Source organism: Condylura cristata, unplaced genomic scaffold (genome assembly GCF_000260355.1).
Source record: "Condylura cristata isolate star-nosed mole 26May11 unplaced genomic scaffold, ConCri1.0 scaffold00032, whole genome shotgun sequence".
Taxonomy (NCBI): Eukaryota; Metazoa; Chordata; class Mammalia; order Eulipotyphla; family Talpidae; genus Condylura; species Condylura cristata.
In genome coordinates, this window is record NW_004567133.1 from 10175473 (window position 1) to 10193462 (window position 17990).

Consider the following 17990-nt stretch of genomic DNA (forward strand, 5'->3'; position numbering starts at 1 on the left):
TCATCCTGATCTCTTCCACTCCTTGTTTCGAAGCTCTGTCCGATGGATTTTCCCTATGACAGTCTTGGGCAGGTCCAAGACAAACTCCATCTGTTGGGAAAAATTGGGGCAGCGTGGGCTGTCTGTGACCCCAGTGGGGCTGGGTTTTTTACAACAGAGGACTGTTGTATTATGAGTCTCCTTAAGACTGGAGAACTCAGGTCAGTAAAAACTAATGTAGAAAACACGCAGGGAAACCCCTGAATGTTAATAAGTTCCAGAAAGTGTGCTGGGACATGGGATAGAATACAGAAATTATGGTCTATGGTAGAAGTTATGGCCAAACCCAGGCCACCTCCTGTTTTTATAATAAAGTTTTATTGAAACACAACCACATCCATTTGTTTATGTATTTCTCTGGCTGTGTTTCTTTCACACTTCAAGGACAGAGTTGAATAGTTGTAGAAAAGCTGGTATAACCTAAACAATTTATGACCAAAGCTTTACCCATCCCTATACTTTCAATAAATTTCAGTTGTATTCAGTGGACTTCTATCATTTATAACTGAGAGGATCTGGAATGATGTAAGATCTCAGTATACAGAGTAGGGAACATGGTCTGGGTATTGACTAGAACTCATCTCAGTATAGTGTGAGCTAAAGGCTGAGGCCAATTTAAGGGCATCTAGTTACTGGACTGCCTCACTGTGCCTTCACAGCGTGTTAGGCAGAACTGTGGAGTTCAAGGCCACCTCCTCAGCCTGAAGAAGAGAACTAAAAAAGGTAAACCACCATATGTTCCCCAAGTTTAGGGGTGCCTGGAGTGCTTACCTTCCTGGGGTACTTGTATGGGGCTGTCACTGACTTCACATGATCCTGCAGCTCCTTAATGAGCTGATCCTGGTTGTGTGACAGAAACTGTGGGGTCAGGACCACAAACGCCTTCACTACCTGTAGCCAAGATGGGGGTCAAGAGAGAGGGAATGAGAGCGTGCCATCACTGCTTGGATAATGCTAAGTCAGTGTTAAGACTCTGTCACTGCTATCCCCCCTCATCTGTGACCTCAGACAGCCAGGACAGGGGAAAGAGATTAATTGAAGATAAATTTGGTCAACATTCTAACTCTCTTCCAAGTGTCTTACTGTATGGACAGGAAGGCCTGTAGATTGGAACCAAGCCAGAAGCTCATACTGTATATACAACAGTGATGGGGAAAAGCTAGTGAAGAGAATAAAGTAAAAACTAGAGACCATAAACCTAACTGATTTGGATAACCTCTCTAAACTATGGTTTGCACATCTATAAAACGGAAATCCAGTTGTCATGCTTAATAATATGACATTTTTATTTCCTATTTTATTTCCTTAGTGGGGAAATAAAATAAAACCATATACAACATGGCTTAGCTCAATGTTTGACATGTAGGCTTTTCTCCTTAGCGGATTCCCATGGGTCCCAGTTCCTGTGATTTCCATGGCTGATATAGGCCTATACCTGCCAGAGGGAGGATATTGCTCAGTATACACCTTGCAGGAATTCACTTGGACACTGAACCACACCTCTGCACCCCTCAGCCTCTCCACACACACACCAACTTTTGTGAGATGCCATCTGGGCCTATTTCTATTTCATCTTCCCCTTGTTCTCATTGTAAACCTCATAGCTCAGGAGTACTTTGCCTTGAATCTCTGAATCTCTCCTCTGTTCAGGGATCAGATTCTGATTCAAATGCCAAACAGCAGGAGGGAGTTCCTGCAGTGTCCAGATAATAGACCTTATATGGTTTTGCTATGTGCTGGGCCTCACTCCAAGCTTTACAAACATTCACACATTTAATAATCACAAAACCTCTCATCTTATAGATGGGAAATGGAAGCTCCAAGAACTACATACCTTGCCCCAGATTGCACAGCTAGTAAGCCCTGGGACCAAGATTTGGGGCCAGACTGTCCAACCCCAGAGTCTATGCTTTGAGCCACCATGTTATACTATTCTCTCCCAAATCCGCACACCCAGGCTGCTTCTCCCTGTCACCTCTCCTCTGGTGGGGTCCGGGCTGCTGACCACAGCCGTCTCGGCCACAGCGGGGTGCTCCATGAGTGCATTCTCCACTTCTGAGGGCCCAATCCGGTACCTATGGAAGAACCTGTCCTTCAGAGAAGACTGTGCCCTCCACCTATCAGCCAGCCCCAAATTTAGAACCAACTAGAACAAAGGTCCAGATCACCCTCCCCAGCCTAGAAACAAAACTCACCCACTAGAGTTAATGATATCATCTGCCCGTCCTATGAAGTGGAAATAGCCATCTTGGTCCTTGATTCCACGATCTCCCAGGATCCAAAAATCTCCTCGAATGTTAGCTGCCGTCTTCTGGGGATTGTCCTAGTGATCACAGAAAGACGGACATTGTGTCTATGAAGTCTAAATCTTCTGCCCAAGGCTGCCCTGGACAGATGTACAGGTTGGGCATTTTCCAACCTGAATGACCAACTGCACATGGTGGGCCTACCCTGAAAACACAAACTTACCCCCAAGGGGAACCGGATCTTCCCCCATGACCTCTCCCGACTCCCCTGGGTCCAGTCCAACAGATATTGATGTACTCATTCACTTATGATCTGGGGTATTTTCCCTAGCTGGCTCCACCTCCCTCTCAACAGTCAGCCTCACCCCTGCTCTGCTCCATGGCACCACCCAGAATTATTGTGGTTTATTAAACAGTTTCCTTGGTAACTTTGTCAGATTTGAAAGTAATAGATACATTCCAGTCAGCCCCCAGGGCTCAGGCCAACATAGGTATTTCTATAAAGCTGGGTCCCTCTATTCAATCACGGTACTTGTGTTTTTCACTTAAAAGCCTGGAGGCTTTCACCAATCAGTGCAACTTCGTTTGCTTTCCAAATGTGGGGTGTGGGTTCCAGATGAGTAGTTCAGTCACTGGGTTGGAAGGAATTTGTAGCCTCTTCCTTTGGAAAATTGAGGTATTGAAGGTCACAGATATCAAGAAGCTTGTTTAAGGCCAAACAATCATTACAAATGACAGAGCTGAGACTAGAAGCCATATCTCCTGGCTACCACTGGCCTGACTCTTTCTCCCAGTCACCATGTAACTCCAGCTGGCACTGACTCTGGCAGTTGATTCAATTCATGCACTCCTGGGTCTGTTCTCTTCTCTATCAAACAGAAGCTACTTCACTGGTGTGTGAAATGGACTGGAACAGCACAAGGAAATGCTCGGAGAAGTACCCAGAGTGGCTGTGTCCTCATTGCCAAGGTTTAGTTTTCTATATCTGCATAATGGGAATAATCATCTGGATCAACAGCACTTCTTTTATGTCACACACGCTGACAGAGAACTGTTCTAAGGGTGTCACAAATATGACAGTCTTTAAACACAAACAATAATGCTAGGAGAATATGACACCGTGACTGCAGGTAAGAAACTGAGGCACAAGATGTCAGTTAAATGCTCACATAATACACAGTGGAGGAAGGCTTTGAGCTCAAACAATTCATCTCCAAAGACTCCAAGGACACTTAGGAGGATTAAGTGACTTTGGTGTGTGTCTGGAGGACAGTGCTTACCATGTAATAAGCACTCAGTGTATGGTAGTAACTATTGTTGGGTTTATTATTTAATGTATTATTGAAACATCTTAGTATCAGAAAGCATTTGTGTGAGAATTTCCTTTCCAGTTTTCAACAGCAGTGGGAGCGGATGAGACTTGTAGCCTCTGACTTCATCATCTTCACCCATGAGGTTATGGACTTGAAGACCATCTATTTCTAATACTTCAAGGTCTGAAGAAAGAAAAGCTTTTGATGATTGAGTCTCAATGCAAGTGTCCGACGGGGCTCTAGAGGAGACCAATGGCATAGAGCACGGTGGGGGGGGGGAGCAATATTTGGGGAGAATGTGGATACTGTCCTTGGGAAAACACTGCTATATATTTTTCAGGAACAACACTTTCTGCGATGAAACCACTCTTGAATGTGGAAAGGATATATGGAGAAAGACAATTCTTTAAGTGGGGTTTAAGTGACAGGCTAAGGCTGACAGGAGTGAAGAGTTAGTCTTTTCTTTCAGAAAAGTCTCCATTCTTACACATGGGGCACCCCTTATCTCTATGTCTTGCTTCTCTGAACGTTCATCCATTTGGGAAGTCCCTTCCTTCATCCCTCTCAGAGCAAATTCTTCCCATCAAGAGGATGGAGAAGAGAAGGATGCATTCCTCACCACATAGCCAGAGAAGATGCCTATAGGCCTGATGGGTTTGATCCTGATGCCCAAGTCTCCTTCTGTGCCAGGGGGCAGGACATTGCCCTCATCATCCACAATCTGGAAGAAGAAGTAGATTAAAAAATGGTCCATATCAGAGAAGGCTTGAATGGCAGCATGGAAGAAGTGGGCTGGTCAAATAAAGACCCTCTTGTTCAAGTGGTAACTAAAAGAAGAACTAGAAACCAAGAGTTTTAAATGCAAATCTCTAATCCATCTGCCTGGAATAATTTAGATGGAGCTCCTTATTAAGACTAGATCAGAGGACCTTGGGAAATTCTTCTGGCTTTAAGAGCTCAAGAAATATCATCTTCCATTATGTCTGAGTCCCAAGTACTTGGCCATCAGACAAATCAAGCTCAAACTACAATTCTGCTACCTTAAGTTATTTGAGCAACTTGAATTTTACATCTCAGTGACTTCATCTCTAAAGCAGAGATAATATCAGGGTTTCCCCCCTCAGATTATAAAGAAGATGAAATGAGCTACCAAAAAAATAGTAATACTTCATAAATGATTATTATAATCAGGGGTGAGAGAGTGGGCAATGACAACACTGAAGAGAATATAATTTGTTGTGATACATACATATATATATATATGCATAGCTGTAGATACATATTACAAATTCTGTTTCTTGAGATTTAACCCAAAGGATAATATGTAACCCAAACACAATATAGCAATAATTACATAAGCATATAAAATGCAGAATTATATAAATAAGAATAAAAATAACCCAAAGAAACAAGAAGGGAAAGGAACAACATCTTAGCTATCACATTTGCATTATAGTGTTGTTTTTAACTAGTGAAAAGTTTGGAAAACATCTATCGACAACAAAAAGTATACAATGGTAGGGGGCAACTATCTACTACATAATCGTTAAAAATAAGGCCATAAGTGGGTATTAATGACATGGAAAGGTGGCCATTCAAGATTGTTTAATGATGACAGTAAGTCACAAAATGACATGTCAAGATTTACCCTTATTTTTATTTTAAAAATATGTATATTTGGCCCTCCCTGGTGGCACAGCGGGTTAAAGCACAGCACTGAGAATCTAAAGCCGCTTCCGCATGAGTTTGTTTCCCGCCTGCCCGGGAGGTGACCACATGACGGGGCAGACCTCTCCTGACCCGCCCATTGCTCCCCTCAGCAGTGCACTTCGTCGATCTGCCTGTTCTGTTCCCCACTCTGTCTCTGGTGAAGCCTCTCACCGCCCCTGAGCCTCTGGCCTGTACCCCAGTTCTGTATGCACAAAATAAATAAATCTTTAAAAAAATTAAAATTAAAAATATGTATATTTATGTAATGACTAGTTAATTTGCTGCCTGTTCAAAACAGCTTTCTCTGATAATAGAACTGCAAGTAATTTCTTACTTCTTCCTCTTTCCTTTCTTCTTCTTTCCCTCCCCCCTTCTCCCCTTCCTTCCCCCTTTCTCCCTCCTACCTTCTCAAATATTATTCTAATATTCTTACTCTTTATCACTTTCCCTCAATGAACAATATAATAAGTCATTGACAGAAATGACTTCTCTTAGTGCCCCTTAACCAACCTGCACATCATAAAGGGGGATTGCTGTTCCCAGGGAGCCAGGCTTGACCTTCATTGTCTTGGAAACTCTGCAAGTGAGTCCCTGTGGAGAGCAGTAGAGAGGTGGGGGTAACCTCAGGACAGTCAGTCAGTCCCACAATCACAGAAAACAAGCAAAGATCCAGCAGAGCTTGCCCTGACATCCCAGAGCTGACTCATGATCCGTGGATTCCCTCCCTCTCTCCTGCCTTGCTCCCTTTATTGAGATCCCCATTCCAGGGGTTTCAATAAATTGTTTGGAAGGCAACCTGACTGAACACTCCCCAGGGAAGAGGGCTAATACCCCCTCTCAAGGGGAGCCCTCTCTAGGGTTACACTAGGACTACAGATACCAAGCAGTGTGAGATGAAGTTACCTACCCCAATAGGACTGTCTGTGATTGAGTCCTGAAATTAATCTTCCTGAGCACACACAAGAATACAGGGGGTCAGACCCTAAACATGGTCTCCCATGAATGGCTGGAAGCCTGTGCAACAACTCCACTGTCTTCAGCCACACTGGCAAAGTTGTACACTATGGCACTGCGCCAAGCCCTCAACTAGTGCTCTGTCAGGGAGCCCTGATTAGCCACGGGAGGACGCAGCACAAAGAGTAAGGAGGAGGAGGAAGTGAGAAGCTCTGGGAGGTGCAAGAAAGAGGCACTGGGAAAGGAGTAGGGGGAAAGTAGTCTCCCAGCTGTTTTGATGAGTGGACAGTGCAACAGAGCAATGTGAATCCTCATTGTGCACATGGGATCCCAAGAGTTCCAAGAGGGTATCTCAACAGGTGGAGTAGGGCGGCTTCGTGGGTTCTGCTCCCCAGGCTTCACTTCAGTCTGAGCAGCTTAGTACAGGCTCTGGCATGTTTGATAAACTCAGGTCTCTGCTAAAATGTCACTCATCCCACTTCACTCCGTTTTACCCATTTTACCTTGCACCATCTGCCATGTCAGATCTTTGTTAATTCACATCTCTCTCCTCCATTCCCATTAGACTAATCTCCATGAAAGCAGCAACTTTGTTTTTTTGTTCTGTGCTGAATTTTCAGTACCCAGTGCCTTTGTCATAGCAGATGCTCAATAAATATTTATGGTAAGTGACTGACAAAATGATGCCTCAAGTTTTTATTGTCAGAGATGTGGGGAGCCCATGAGGTCCGCCAGCCCATGGAGGTCCTACCAGCAAGTACCGTTTCTGTCTGGCCATAGAATTCACGGATGTCCAGTCCTGTCTGGGACTTCCAGCTTTCTAGAGTTTCTGGAAGAAGGGCCTCTCCTCCAGTGAAGCAGTTCTGTAGATGTGGAAACTTGTAACTGAAGGAAAGAAGAGAGACAAGTGTTCCCCCTAGCCTCCTGAACCCAGACTCTGCTTAAGCCTGGAGCTGGGTTCTGGGTGCTTTGATGATGGATTTGGCTTAACAGCGGTAACCCATACAGAGTTAGAGAGATAAGCCCATGTGACCAAGGTGATAGGTCAACGTACCCAGTGGCTCTTAACCATCGCCCAAAGCCCTAGCACCTGGAAAGGTTCTGCTGTAGCAACATCCGGTAAACAATGGGGGCACCCACCAGGTTGTTAATTGGGTAGCTGGACAGCACCTGGAAGGAGAGATAGCAGAGACACTGACCTAAGTCAGACACCGACTCACTGGTGTGCACAGTAGTTACCAGCATGGGTTGTGGTGCTGTGGAGGTCTGGATTTAAATTCTAGCTATTTTTGCTCTGTCTATTTCAAGCCAAGTGAACCCCACAATCTTTATGCTACTTTATACCAAAAATGACAGGGATGTCACTGTTAATCACTACAGAGAAAGATCGAAGAAACTAGGTCATAGCTTATGAGGACCAAGTAATTTTTTTAGTGTGTGATATTTTGTTACAGCATTCTGAACTATAACTGTCTAACTGGGAAACTATTTTCAAGTTGTGCAGTTATGATGGTGGCATTCTTTGTGGGTGCAGACCAGTGCATGCACCTGCACACATGCACACACACACAGCATCACCTCTAATATCCCGATTCTCCTTCTCATACCAGCTTCACTACCATCTGATACCTGACATCAGGGCAAAAGTCCATTAAACATGTCGAATGAACAAAGGACCCATCATGCCTGTCTCTTTGAATATCTTCTTTTACTCCACATATGGGTCTGTCTCCATCCCTGGCCTATGGCTTCCATGACAACAAGGAATATCTTTTTTACTGAACACTGTCCATTCATGTGACAAGGGTTAATAAAAATCAAGTGAATTGAAAGAAATTGCAGTTGTTTTAGAATGTGCCAACCTCAGGCTCATTCTTCCATGTTGGGCAAAGCAGGTCTTTTCTCACCTTTAGTATGACCAGTGGGTCAAACTTTGGCAAGAGATGAATGAACGTGCATGCCCCTGATGTCCAAGATTCCAGAAGTGAGCTCAAGATATTCAGTATCCAACCTGTGTCTGAGATGGTCCACACTATGTCAGAAGTTTTCAGGCCTGTCCACACGCTGAGAACAGAGGAGACATAGAACGTCATGTGAGCATGCTGGGGTGGGTGGAGTGTGAGTGTGTGTGTCTGTACACAGCAAGCCTCTGTGCACCTTTGTAGAAAGCAGGAGACTTCTATACTACATCATGGACCTTTTATATTCATATAGGAGGGGGTCACGTATCCAGATGTGACCCCACTGTCCACAACATAACAGATAACTGGGTCTCATTCTCTTAACAGAACTTAGTACAGTATTTGGCTCTTGGTAACCATCCAGAAAGCAAAAGACATTTAAATTACATTTTAATAAATGACCTTGCCAAGTTCAGGTTTGGCTGAGGAGATCTTTGGTCTTCTTGAAGTATCAAGAATTGTCTAAACACAGTGAGGGTGTTGATAGGGTTCCTTTTCTCTCATCATGCCAAAAATAAAAAAAAGGGGGGGGTGACTAGGCTCATCTTAAAGCAAAAATGATTTGAGTTAAAGATGAGGAATTTTTGCAGATGTAAGTCACTACAATACATTTCCTTTTCTCAAGATGATTATTACTTCTAGCCATGTAGGGAAATTGGGTCATAGCCTATGAGGAATTCAGTATCTTTCACCTTCCCAAGTGTCTTTCTCTGAAGCAACAGTTGGTGTCACAACCTAGGGAGCTAGATTCAAGCAAAGAAACACCTCAAGATCTGGGAACGTAGCTCTTCGGGAAAAGATAGAGCTCTTCTTACCCAGCATCCATCTTAGCTTTGAGGCCCAGGCTTGCATGGGAGTGTTCTGCCATTTTGGGGAGACCGGTGGTCCCACTGGTGAAGTAGATGGCAGCTGCTTCTTGGCTTCCAGTCTCCACACAGTGATGCGTGGTAGACGCTCCTCTGGTAGAGACATAGACCGTCACCATCTCAGATCATCCCTTCCCATCCTCCCCCATGCAGGCAAGGGCAAGTCAGCCAACCCACTCCAGAAGGGAGACTCATGAGTAGCTAAGAACATAAGATGCTCAGCCAGTCAGCCTTGGGTTTGCAAACCACCAGGTTTGGCATTTCGGTATCTATGTAACTGGATGATTTATTGAACTTCTCAGAGTCTCAATTCTCGTACCTGCAAAATGGAATCAATACTATCTGTCTCAGAGTTATTAAGCAAATGAACTTTAATACAAAAGTAATAAGTAAGAACTCAATAAACGTGATGTTAATAATTGTTGGGAGCCTTAGTATAATACAAGAAAGTGTTAAATTATTATGAGTTTTCCCGGTACAACCTCTTTTATTTCCTTGCTGTATCTGTACCACTCTCAGACAGCTCTACTAGCATCCTACTTTCTAGTCTCTCAAAGCTGGTTTATGCTGTCTATGTCTCTGACAGTTATCTTAAACCCTAAAACATGAAGCAAAAAAGAAAACCCTTAGAGGTTCTGAAGGCATGTGTCTTTAGCAGGAGGAGTTCAGACACATGACAGGCCAACTGGTTCCTCTAGCCTTTCCTGCTACCCACTGTTGGAGGGTGACAGCCATCTTTCTTTAAGGAGTCTGGTGTAGGGCTAAGAAGAGCCTAGAAACTCAGTATATCAGCCATCTCTTTGTTTTGGCTGATATATTCTTGGCATCCATTGCTTCCAGCCATGATTGCACTGAATATCTCCGAGTGGGTGTTAGCACACTTGGGGTTGACAGCATGTTGCATCTAGTGTGGTGCACAGGTGGTTTGGGTGTGTGAGCAGTGGAAGCCCAGTGCCTGGGACACTGAATGCATGCATGTGGAGCCAAAAGAATGGGGTAGACAGTGCCCCCCAGATCAATCCTCCATCAGTAGGGACCAGGGGCTGGTGTGTCAACAATTGTCAGTCCCCTAGTGGGTAAATCTGAGAGGCATTCTATGTGCTCCTCGGAGTGTTCCTGTAGATCAAACCCCATTTATCCCTTGCAAAGATTTGATAATTACCTCTTGTATTAGCTTTTATTTTTTCCCTCCCTGAATCATTCCTGACAGACTCATGCTCTGCTCTGTTATGTTTGGATGTCCAAAAAACCTACACATAAATGCCTGCTTTAGTTTCCACCTTTGGTGAAACCCCAGGCTAGGACATGTAGTACTCACCGGAGTAGTGTCTTGAAGTCCAGCCATCCAGCCTGCGTTTTTTCAGATACTAGTAGTTTTGTTTTAAGAGAAGGGCATTCAGGTGCCACTGTGTCCACTGCTTGGGTCATTTCATCCCCAGTCACGATGGCCTTGGCCTTAGACTGCTGAAGCCTATAGAGAATGTCTTTGGCTTTCATCTGGACAGTCCCGGGCATGAAGACGAGGCCTGGAGAAGCCAAATGACTTAAAGAGACTGGAAAGGAGGTTGTCTTCTTTCCCAAAGAAGCCTAAAGCAGACACTATATGGCTTCATTGACTATAATCCAGGCTGAATGTTACATCACCTGGACTGATTTATCTCACAACTGGAATGTCTCATCCTTTTTGAACAGCCGATGTGTATACCCCTAACTCAACAGTTACCAGCTGACCTTGTCAGAGTACACCTGTTTCTTCACTTCAGTAGAAGACAGTAGCACCCCCTCCCCCCACTGCCCATGTGTCTGTGAATTCTCCATCTCCCTGGCTTTCCTTTACCATATATCATTCATCCAAAAACTCTGTTCTCAGTTTCTTCCTAATTGTATCTTAAATCCATATCTTAGCTCCATCTCCACCATCCATTCCAAATTGCAAGCACAATCACTCCTTGTCTCCTCACTGGATTTCCCATTCCCACTCCTGTCCTCCTTCATCTCAAGTTCTATGAACCATCCAAAGTGACCTTTGACAAACAGAGTATGATCATGTCACTAAACCTATCTATGGCTTCCACTGCTCACTGAATGAAAGTCCTCACCCTGGCCCACAGGGTTCTGCTACTTCAGCACCTGCCCTTCGTCCATTTTGTGGGCCACTACCTTCTCCTCCCAGCTGGACTGCAGGCACACATGCATCCTTCAGACTTTTCCATCATTTCCAAGCTTCCTTTCCTTGTGCATCATCCCTCTGCTTGGAGCCCTCCTCTCCTGGCCACATTCAACTCATCCTTTAGCTCTTTATCCCAAATATCACTTCTGATCAGGCTTCCATGACCCTCTGGTAGCAGTTGTTTCAGGCCTCCTTGTATAGCAGAAGTTGGCAAACATTTTATGCTAAAGAGAAACTATTTAAACTTTGTAGACAAGATGTTCTCTGTCCCAGCTCCTCAAGTCTACCAATACAGCATAAAAGCAGTAACAGACAATATGTGTACAGAGCCATGAGTCAATAAAACTTTATTTAAAAGAACAGGTTAGGGGCCTGATTTGTCCTACACATCATAGTTTGCCAGCCTTTAAAAAAAATCGGTTCTTGTTAAATTCTTATGCCACGTATCACAAATGAGATTAAAGAAATTATTTGTGCAATTAAGAATTTGATAGCTGTCTTTCTCCAGAGATCTATGAGTTCTACAAATACATAGATGGTGTTTTGCTCACTCTGTGTTGGTAACCTCCAGCCTACAATGTCACACTTAGTATGTTTAAATAAATGGAAGAAGGGTGGTGTCTCTCTATGAGGAAGGACAGCATGCTATACATGGAGGCAGTTTTAGGAGGGGTGGTAGCCTTTCACTGTCATCAGTTTCCTTAACAAGAGAGAGAGAGTAACCAGCCTTGTGGTCAGTTACCAACCTGCTCGCATGCAGCCCAGGGTCACCAGCCACCACTCTGGCACTCGGGGCAGTACCACTGCCACACGGTCCCCACGCTGCAATCCACACACCCCCGAGAGGACATTGGCCGCCTGTTGGCTGAGTTCACTCAGCTGGCTGAAGTTCCACTTCACCTCATCTCCATCATCATTCACCCACCATAGGGCTGGACCTGGAGGTCGCCTGCCAGCCTAGAGAAAGAAAAAGTCACTGATGAGGTAAATTGGTACGTAAGTACATAGGATACATTGCTCATGTTGGGACTGCCATATCACTCTTGCCCCTGGTACAATCTCTAAAGGAGATGAGGCATGTTCTGGAAGGTATGGCTAGAGGCACCCTGATACATTCTTAAAAAGTACAAAAGCCCTAAAGAGTTTTTATTTATATGGGGTCTATGGATATTTACCACATTAGAAGTTACAGTTGACAAAGATTTTAAATGTATGCTTTGAAAGCAACTTAAACCCACTATATATTACTACGAAAAGGTGTATTTTAATAAAGAGGTTAAGTGTGCTTCAGAAAAGAGTGGCATCATTTTATATTTTTGCAAATCTCTTTAATGTTGTCTGTAATAGCAGAGAAATGGGTTTATCTGTCTCTGCACTAGCTTTGATGCTTCGTCCCCATCACAGAACCTCTGGAAAATACTGACGCACAAGTGAGAAAATGAATGAAAAAGGCAACTGGTATCTGGATTTGACTGTTTCACTCTCTTTTTTAAGCTATCTGTGTTTTTATTTGCTTTTGTTTTCCTTTTGTACTGTAGTAAAATATCCATTACATGAAAGGTGTCATTTTAAGTAACCAATTCAGTGGCATTAAGGACATTCTCATTGTTGAGCAACTGTCATCGCTACCCATCATCATCAAAAATTGATTCTTATGGAGAGGAATTTTGAAGTCTCTAGTGCCACTACCAGTAGGTGATCTCTTTGACTTTGTCTGTTTGCTCTCAAGCTATGACATGAGAACCCCTAAGACTCTTTCAGGGATCCTCTGACTATTCCAAAAGAAAATCAGCACCTAAGCTCTGGTAACCACACTGCTACTTTCTACTCTTGGAATTTGAGTACTCCAGGCACTTCATATTATAAATGGAATCACACAATGTCTCTCCCTTTGTGTCTGGATTATTTCACTTAATAGAATGATTTCCAGGTTCATCCTTGTTGTGGTACCTATCAGAATTTCATTTTTAAGGCCGAATAATATTCCATTATATTGATGTGCCACAAGTGGTTTATTCATTCACCTGTCAGTCAACATTGGATTCCTCCCATCATTTACTTATTGTGAATAATCCTAATGTAGACGTGGCTGTATAAATATTTCTTCACTGCTCTGTTTTTGGCTCTTTGGGAGTAACTACCCAAGAGTGGAATTGGTGGATTATGTGGCAGTTCTATACTTAATTTTCTGAGTAAATGCCATATTGTTCTTCATAGAAGCTATACCATTTTACTTCCCACCCATGATGCACAGTTTCCACCTTGCTGATTTTATTTTAGAATAGATTTTATTTCAGAGGTACCCTGAAATAATCTCAGGGATTCTCAGATCATAGCTTGAGAACAATGGCACAAAGTCAAAGAGAACACTTACAGATAACTGTGTTAGGTAGCTGAAAATTCCCCTCCATAGTAACTGGACTAATTTATACTTTGACATCAACATTAACCTATCTTCCTAGCCCTATCAAAAGAGTATATTGTCAAACATGTGGATTTAATCTATACTCACAGGTAAAAGCTGTTATTTCAGTGAAGCTCAATTTGTATCACATGAGCGAAGCTGAGTTTTTTCCTTATACTTAGGGGCCACTTAAGTACACCTTTCTGGGGATTGTCTATTTATATGCATTGTCTATTTTCATATTTGACCACATATTTTATTTTTTGATTTTTAGGGCATCTTTTTGTATTAGGGATCTTTGGCCATCCTATGAGTTGAATACTTTCTTCCTGTTATCATTTGCTTTTTTGATTTTGCTTATAATGTTGCTTGTCAGTGGTGAAGTTTTTTAATGACTATGTAGTAGATTGATTAAATCACTTCTTTTATGGATTCTGGATTATCAGTCATGGTAGACAAGCATTTCTCCTTATTCCCAGGTGATATAAATTTTAAACACAGCCAAGAAACTCAATTTTTACATGGACAATTTCAATTTTAAAATGTTAAACCATTTTTTTTTTTTAACAATAACGTCATCCCAGGCTTCATCAGCCTAAAGGCCCAGCAGCCATAACCTCTGCACTACTGTTGTGTCAGGATGTTGGGAACTTATTTGAATGTCATCCCTGAGTCCCTCCAGGCACCTTTCTTTTAAACTCACATTAGCAAACCCACCTCTTCTCCCACCACAGCCGGGATGAATCCTCCCATCTTCCATTAAGGATGCCTAGAACTTGAGGGGAAAACTCTGGCCAGATTGGTAGCAAAATGGGTAGGATTTTAGAATTCTGGGGTGGGAAAACAAACCTATAATTTCTGCATCTCTCTCTCTGGTAGCTCCCGACTGAGCCCTTTGGACCATCGCCTCCTAGGTCAATCCTACCTGCACACCCCTCATGATCAGGCCATATAACCTGAGATGACAACAGATTCTGCCTTTGGGGAATGTTGATTTGCTGGCTAAATCAAGCCAATCCCCACTCCTCTATGCTTCACACCACTAAGTCCTTGTTGTTCCTGGGGGGGGGGGGGGGGGTCACAACAGAGCATGGGCAGTATGTGTAGGCAAACATTGTGCCAGCTGCCCTGGGGTGTGACAGATTGCCTACGCTGCACCCATCTGTCTCCTGGGTCCTTCTAGCTGCCAAGTCCATGCCTCTTGCTCCTATTCCATGCTCCCATGTCCATAGGCTCCCATGCCACCTGAGATACAATAAGCACCCCACAAATATGCATTGCATGAATGGATAAGTGAATGAGTTCAACCAAGTGTCCAGCTCTGAACCTCATCTCCGCCCATTACCTTCTCCATGCCAGCCCAGTGATCCATCACTTCACTAGCAAAGTTAAACTTGTTGGGAACTTCTTGGGAGCCCCACGGCAGGGGTGCCAGTTGTCTGGCATGGGTATGCAATGAGCGGCTAAACATCTGTGCTCCCCATAGGGTGCAAACCCCCTGGAGTTTCCGCAACCAATGCATGGTCATTCCTGTGAAAAGAAGAGAAGACCAGGGTGAGTCTTGCCCCCATTGGCTGTTCTCCTGATCGTCAGCTGCTGAAGGAGATGCATGCCAACCTGTGGGGTTCTTCCAGAACATAATTTATTGTGGCTGTGAGTGATTGTCATGCAACATCCAGTTCAATTTCCTTCTGGTGTGCCATTCTCCAAAATCACAGCGACCAGTTAGGGTCTGTCTCCCATCTCTGCCAACAGCTTCGTGAACACCCAATTCCATGTAATAAACCCATTTGTGCCCCAAATGGTGTGGCATGGCAATTGACTTGTTGTTCCTGACAAGTTTCTCCCTCTCCATAATAGGATTATACATCCACATTCATTTTTATGTAGCCTACCTGGGGCTTTCTAAGGAGAATCCACCTCTCTCTTATGGGTTCTGCTTTGGTTCAAGTGAGATGTGAGTGGATCTGACGGTATGGTTGGGGTAAGCTTGCATTCTTCTATCCTGAGAGTAGTTTAGCCCAGATGGGGTTCCACCTTCCTCTGGGGCCCCAGAATGATGACACGTGTGTGGTTGAGCTGAGTCCCAGATAGTGGGGGAAGGGAGGATCTATCAGTTTATAAGGCCCTGAGAGGTTTGGGATGTTTGCTACTGTAGAAAACATTGCTAATACAAGCAGCATCTAGCTCCTGAAATGGAACCTTGACTGAGACGCTTGAGGTGCTGAGTTACTTTCAAAATTGGAACTATTGCAATGATTGATTCTGCCTATGTTTGGGCCCTATAGAAAGTGACCTCTGAGCCCCTCCACGTGCACCTTGGTGAGAATACAGAATTGGAGTCGAATAACCCTGGATACCAGGAGTCTGCCATTTGGCTGAATTCTCATTCCCTGTTGTCCAGGCATCAGAGACAAGAAAGTTCAAGGCCCCTTTCCTTCGTGTCTCCCCTCCTATTTTCCAAAGGTAAGAGAAGTGAAGATTCTCCTCTAGTTCTCAGCAGGAATATTCCTTACCTTATACCTTTGCTCCCCTGTTTTTCCCACGCCTGGCTCTGTCACATTTTCCTGAGACCTCACCTCAGAGAAGCCTCCTTTCCTGTACACCCCTCCCAAACTTCACTGCCCCTTAAGGCTCCTCTGCAAGCCTCTCTCTTCCGTTTTGCTGAGTTAAAGGCACCGGTCTCTCTGCCCAGCGCTGCCTCCTCCATAAGACCTGGAGGACACGCCTCTCTGTGGTCCTTCAGGACTGTAGACTTCTCTCCTCTGGGGGTTTCACTCACCTCCCAGCTGAATTCTAAGGGTTGGTTATGACCATCATCAGGTGTGATTCCATGGGTTCTGTCCTCACAAGGTGCTCACCTGTCAAGTCCTTTAGGAGCTGTCTCTGGAGAATCTCTTGGTCCACCCTCCTCCTTAGAGCTGCAGTAATCCTTGGAGAAGAGCACAGATAATGTAGCCGTCAGCTCCAGAATCGCTGCCTCCTTCCAGGAGCCACAGCTAATCATTAACAGTGGACCACCCCGAAGCCTGGCTTGCAGTGCAGTCAGTCTTCCTTGCTATGTTCACGGCTTGCTCAGCCCTAGAACCTGGAGGCCCACATGAACTGTTTGTTTTTAACCCATGGGGTGAAAAGGAGACTTATGCTCAAGACTGACTGCAAGTTCTTGTCCTACCAGGGAGACAGAGGCAGCGCTCACGTGGGCTTGATTCCCAGTCTCTGGCCTCCTTTAACCTCTTACCTCACCTGATTCTCCTCAGACCTTCAATCTCTTCTGGTGAGTCTTCCTTACGTCCTTTATCCACACCCATGCTAAACTTAATCTCAACCAGTATCACGGTTGGAAGCTCAGCTGCCTCACAATGGCGCTCCCATGGGCATCTCCAGCCTGATCTCTCTCCTGCACACTTTTTTGCTTTGCTTCTCCCCTTGGATGTGTAACAGGTGAATCAAATATGTATCATCCAAACTGGCATCAATACTCTCCTTGTCTGCAAATCATGCCATCCCACCTACCTGCTGTTTCTGCAGATGGAGAACCTAGCCCTTGATTTCTTCTGACGTCAGATCTTAGAGGCTTCCCTGACTGCTCTTCACACTTTGGATGTGACAAATGCTGTCCATTCCACCTTAAAACTACATCTAGAATCAGCTAATTCTCTGACTTATCTGAAACCATCATTAGCTTTCTACAAGACCAGCAGTACCTTCCTCCCTGGCCTCTCTGGTTTGTCTTCTCTCTGCAGCCTATTCTCAACACAGCAGCCAGGATGAGCCAGACTTAAAACCTAAGTGACTTCATGAGTTCCTCGGAGTAGAAACTCAAGTCCTGGCTGAAATTCTCTTCTTTTAAATATTTAAATAATTTCTTTACTGCACTCAGATCCATAGTAAAACCAACCTTTAGGTGAATCCCTTCCCACACACCTGATAGAACACCCTAGACTTCCACATATGGCCACAAACCGACTCCTTGTCTGTTTCCTGTTCTACAACATAAATTACTTGAAGGTAGATTTTATTTTGTTTTGTTTTTTAATTTGGTTGCTCCAGCTTGATTTCTCAAGTCCTTAAACAGTGACTGATATATCTTCAGCCGGTCAATAAAAGTGTGATGAATAAAATCATCCCCCTCCAGTCTCAGAACAACCCTATAAAGTAAGGACTGTTTGATAGATGAGAAGACCTTAATACATTAACTCCAGGTCCCATGGTACACAAAAGACAGCTAAAATTTCAAAGTCCATTTCTCAGAGCTCCCTACCCACATCTTTTCATTTGAACTTTATGGGGTAAAGTACTTTTACCCTGCTGAAAACTCACTCCT

The 17990-nt window shown here is 44.1% G+C and overlaps 1 protein-coding gene across 1 annotated transcript; it reads right to left on the minus strand.

Annotated features, from left to right (window-relative positions):
* Positions 1-16576, minus strand: LOC101620107 (acyl-coenzyme A synthetase ACSM2B, mitochondrial-like). The gene is made up of 14 exons (XM_012731802.1): positions 16525-16576; positions 15009-15193; positions 12006-12216; positions 10408-10615; positions 9039-9182; positions 8170-8326; positions 7353-7432; positions 7024-7147; positions 5819-5899; positions 4218-4319; positions 2235-2362; positions 2015-2114; positions 811-930; positions 1-90 (listed from the first exon to the last, which is right to left on the minus strand). The coding sequence occupies exons 2-14, from the start codon at positions 15189-15191 to the stop codon at positions 1-3; spliced, it is 1728 nt and encodes a 575-aa protein (XP_012587256.1). The 5' UTR covers positions 15192-15193; positions 16525-16576.
* Between the last annotated feature and the right edge of the window lie 1414 nt (positions 16577-17990).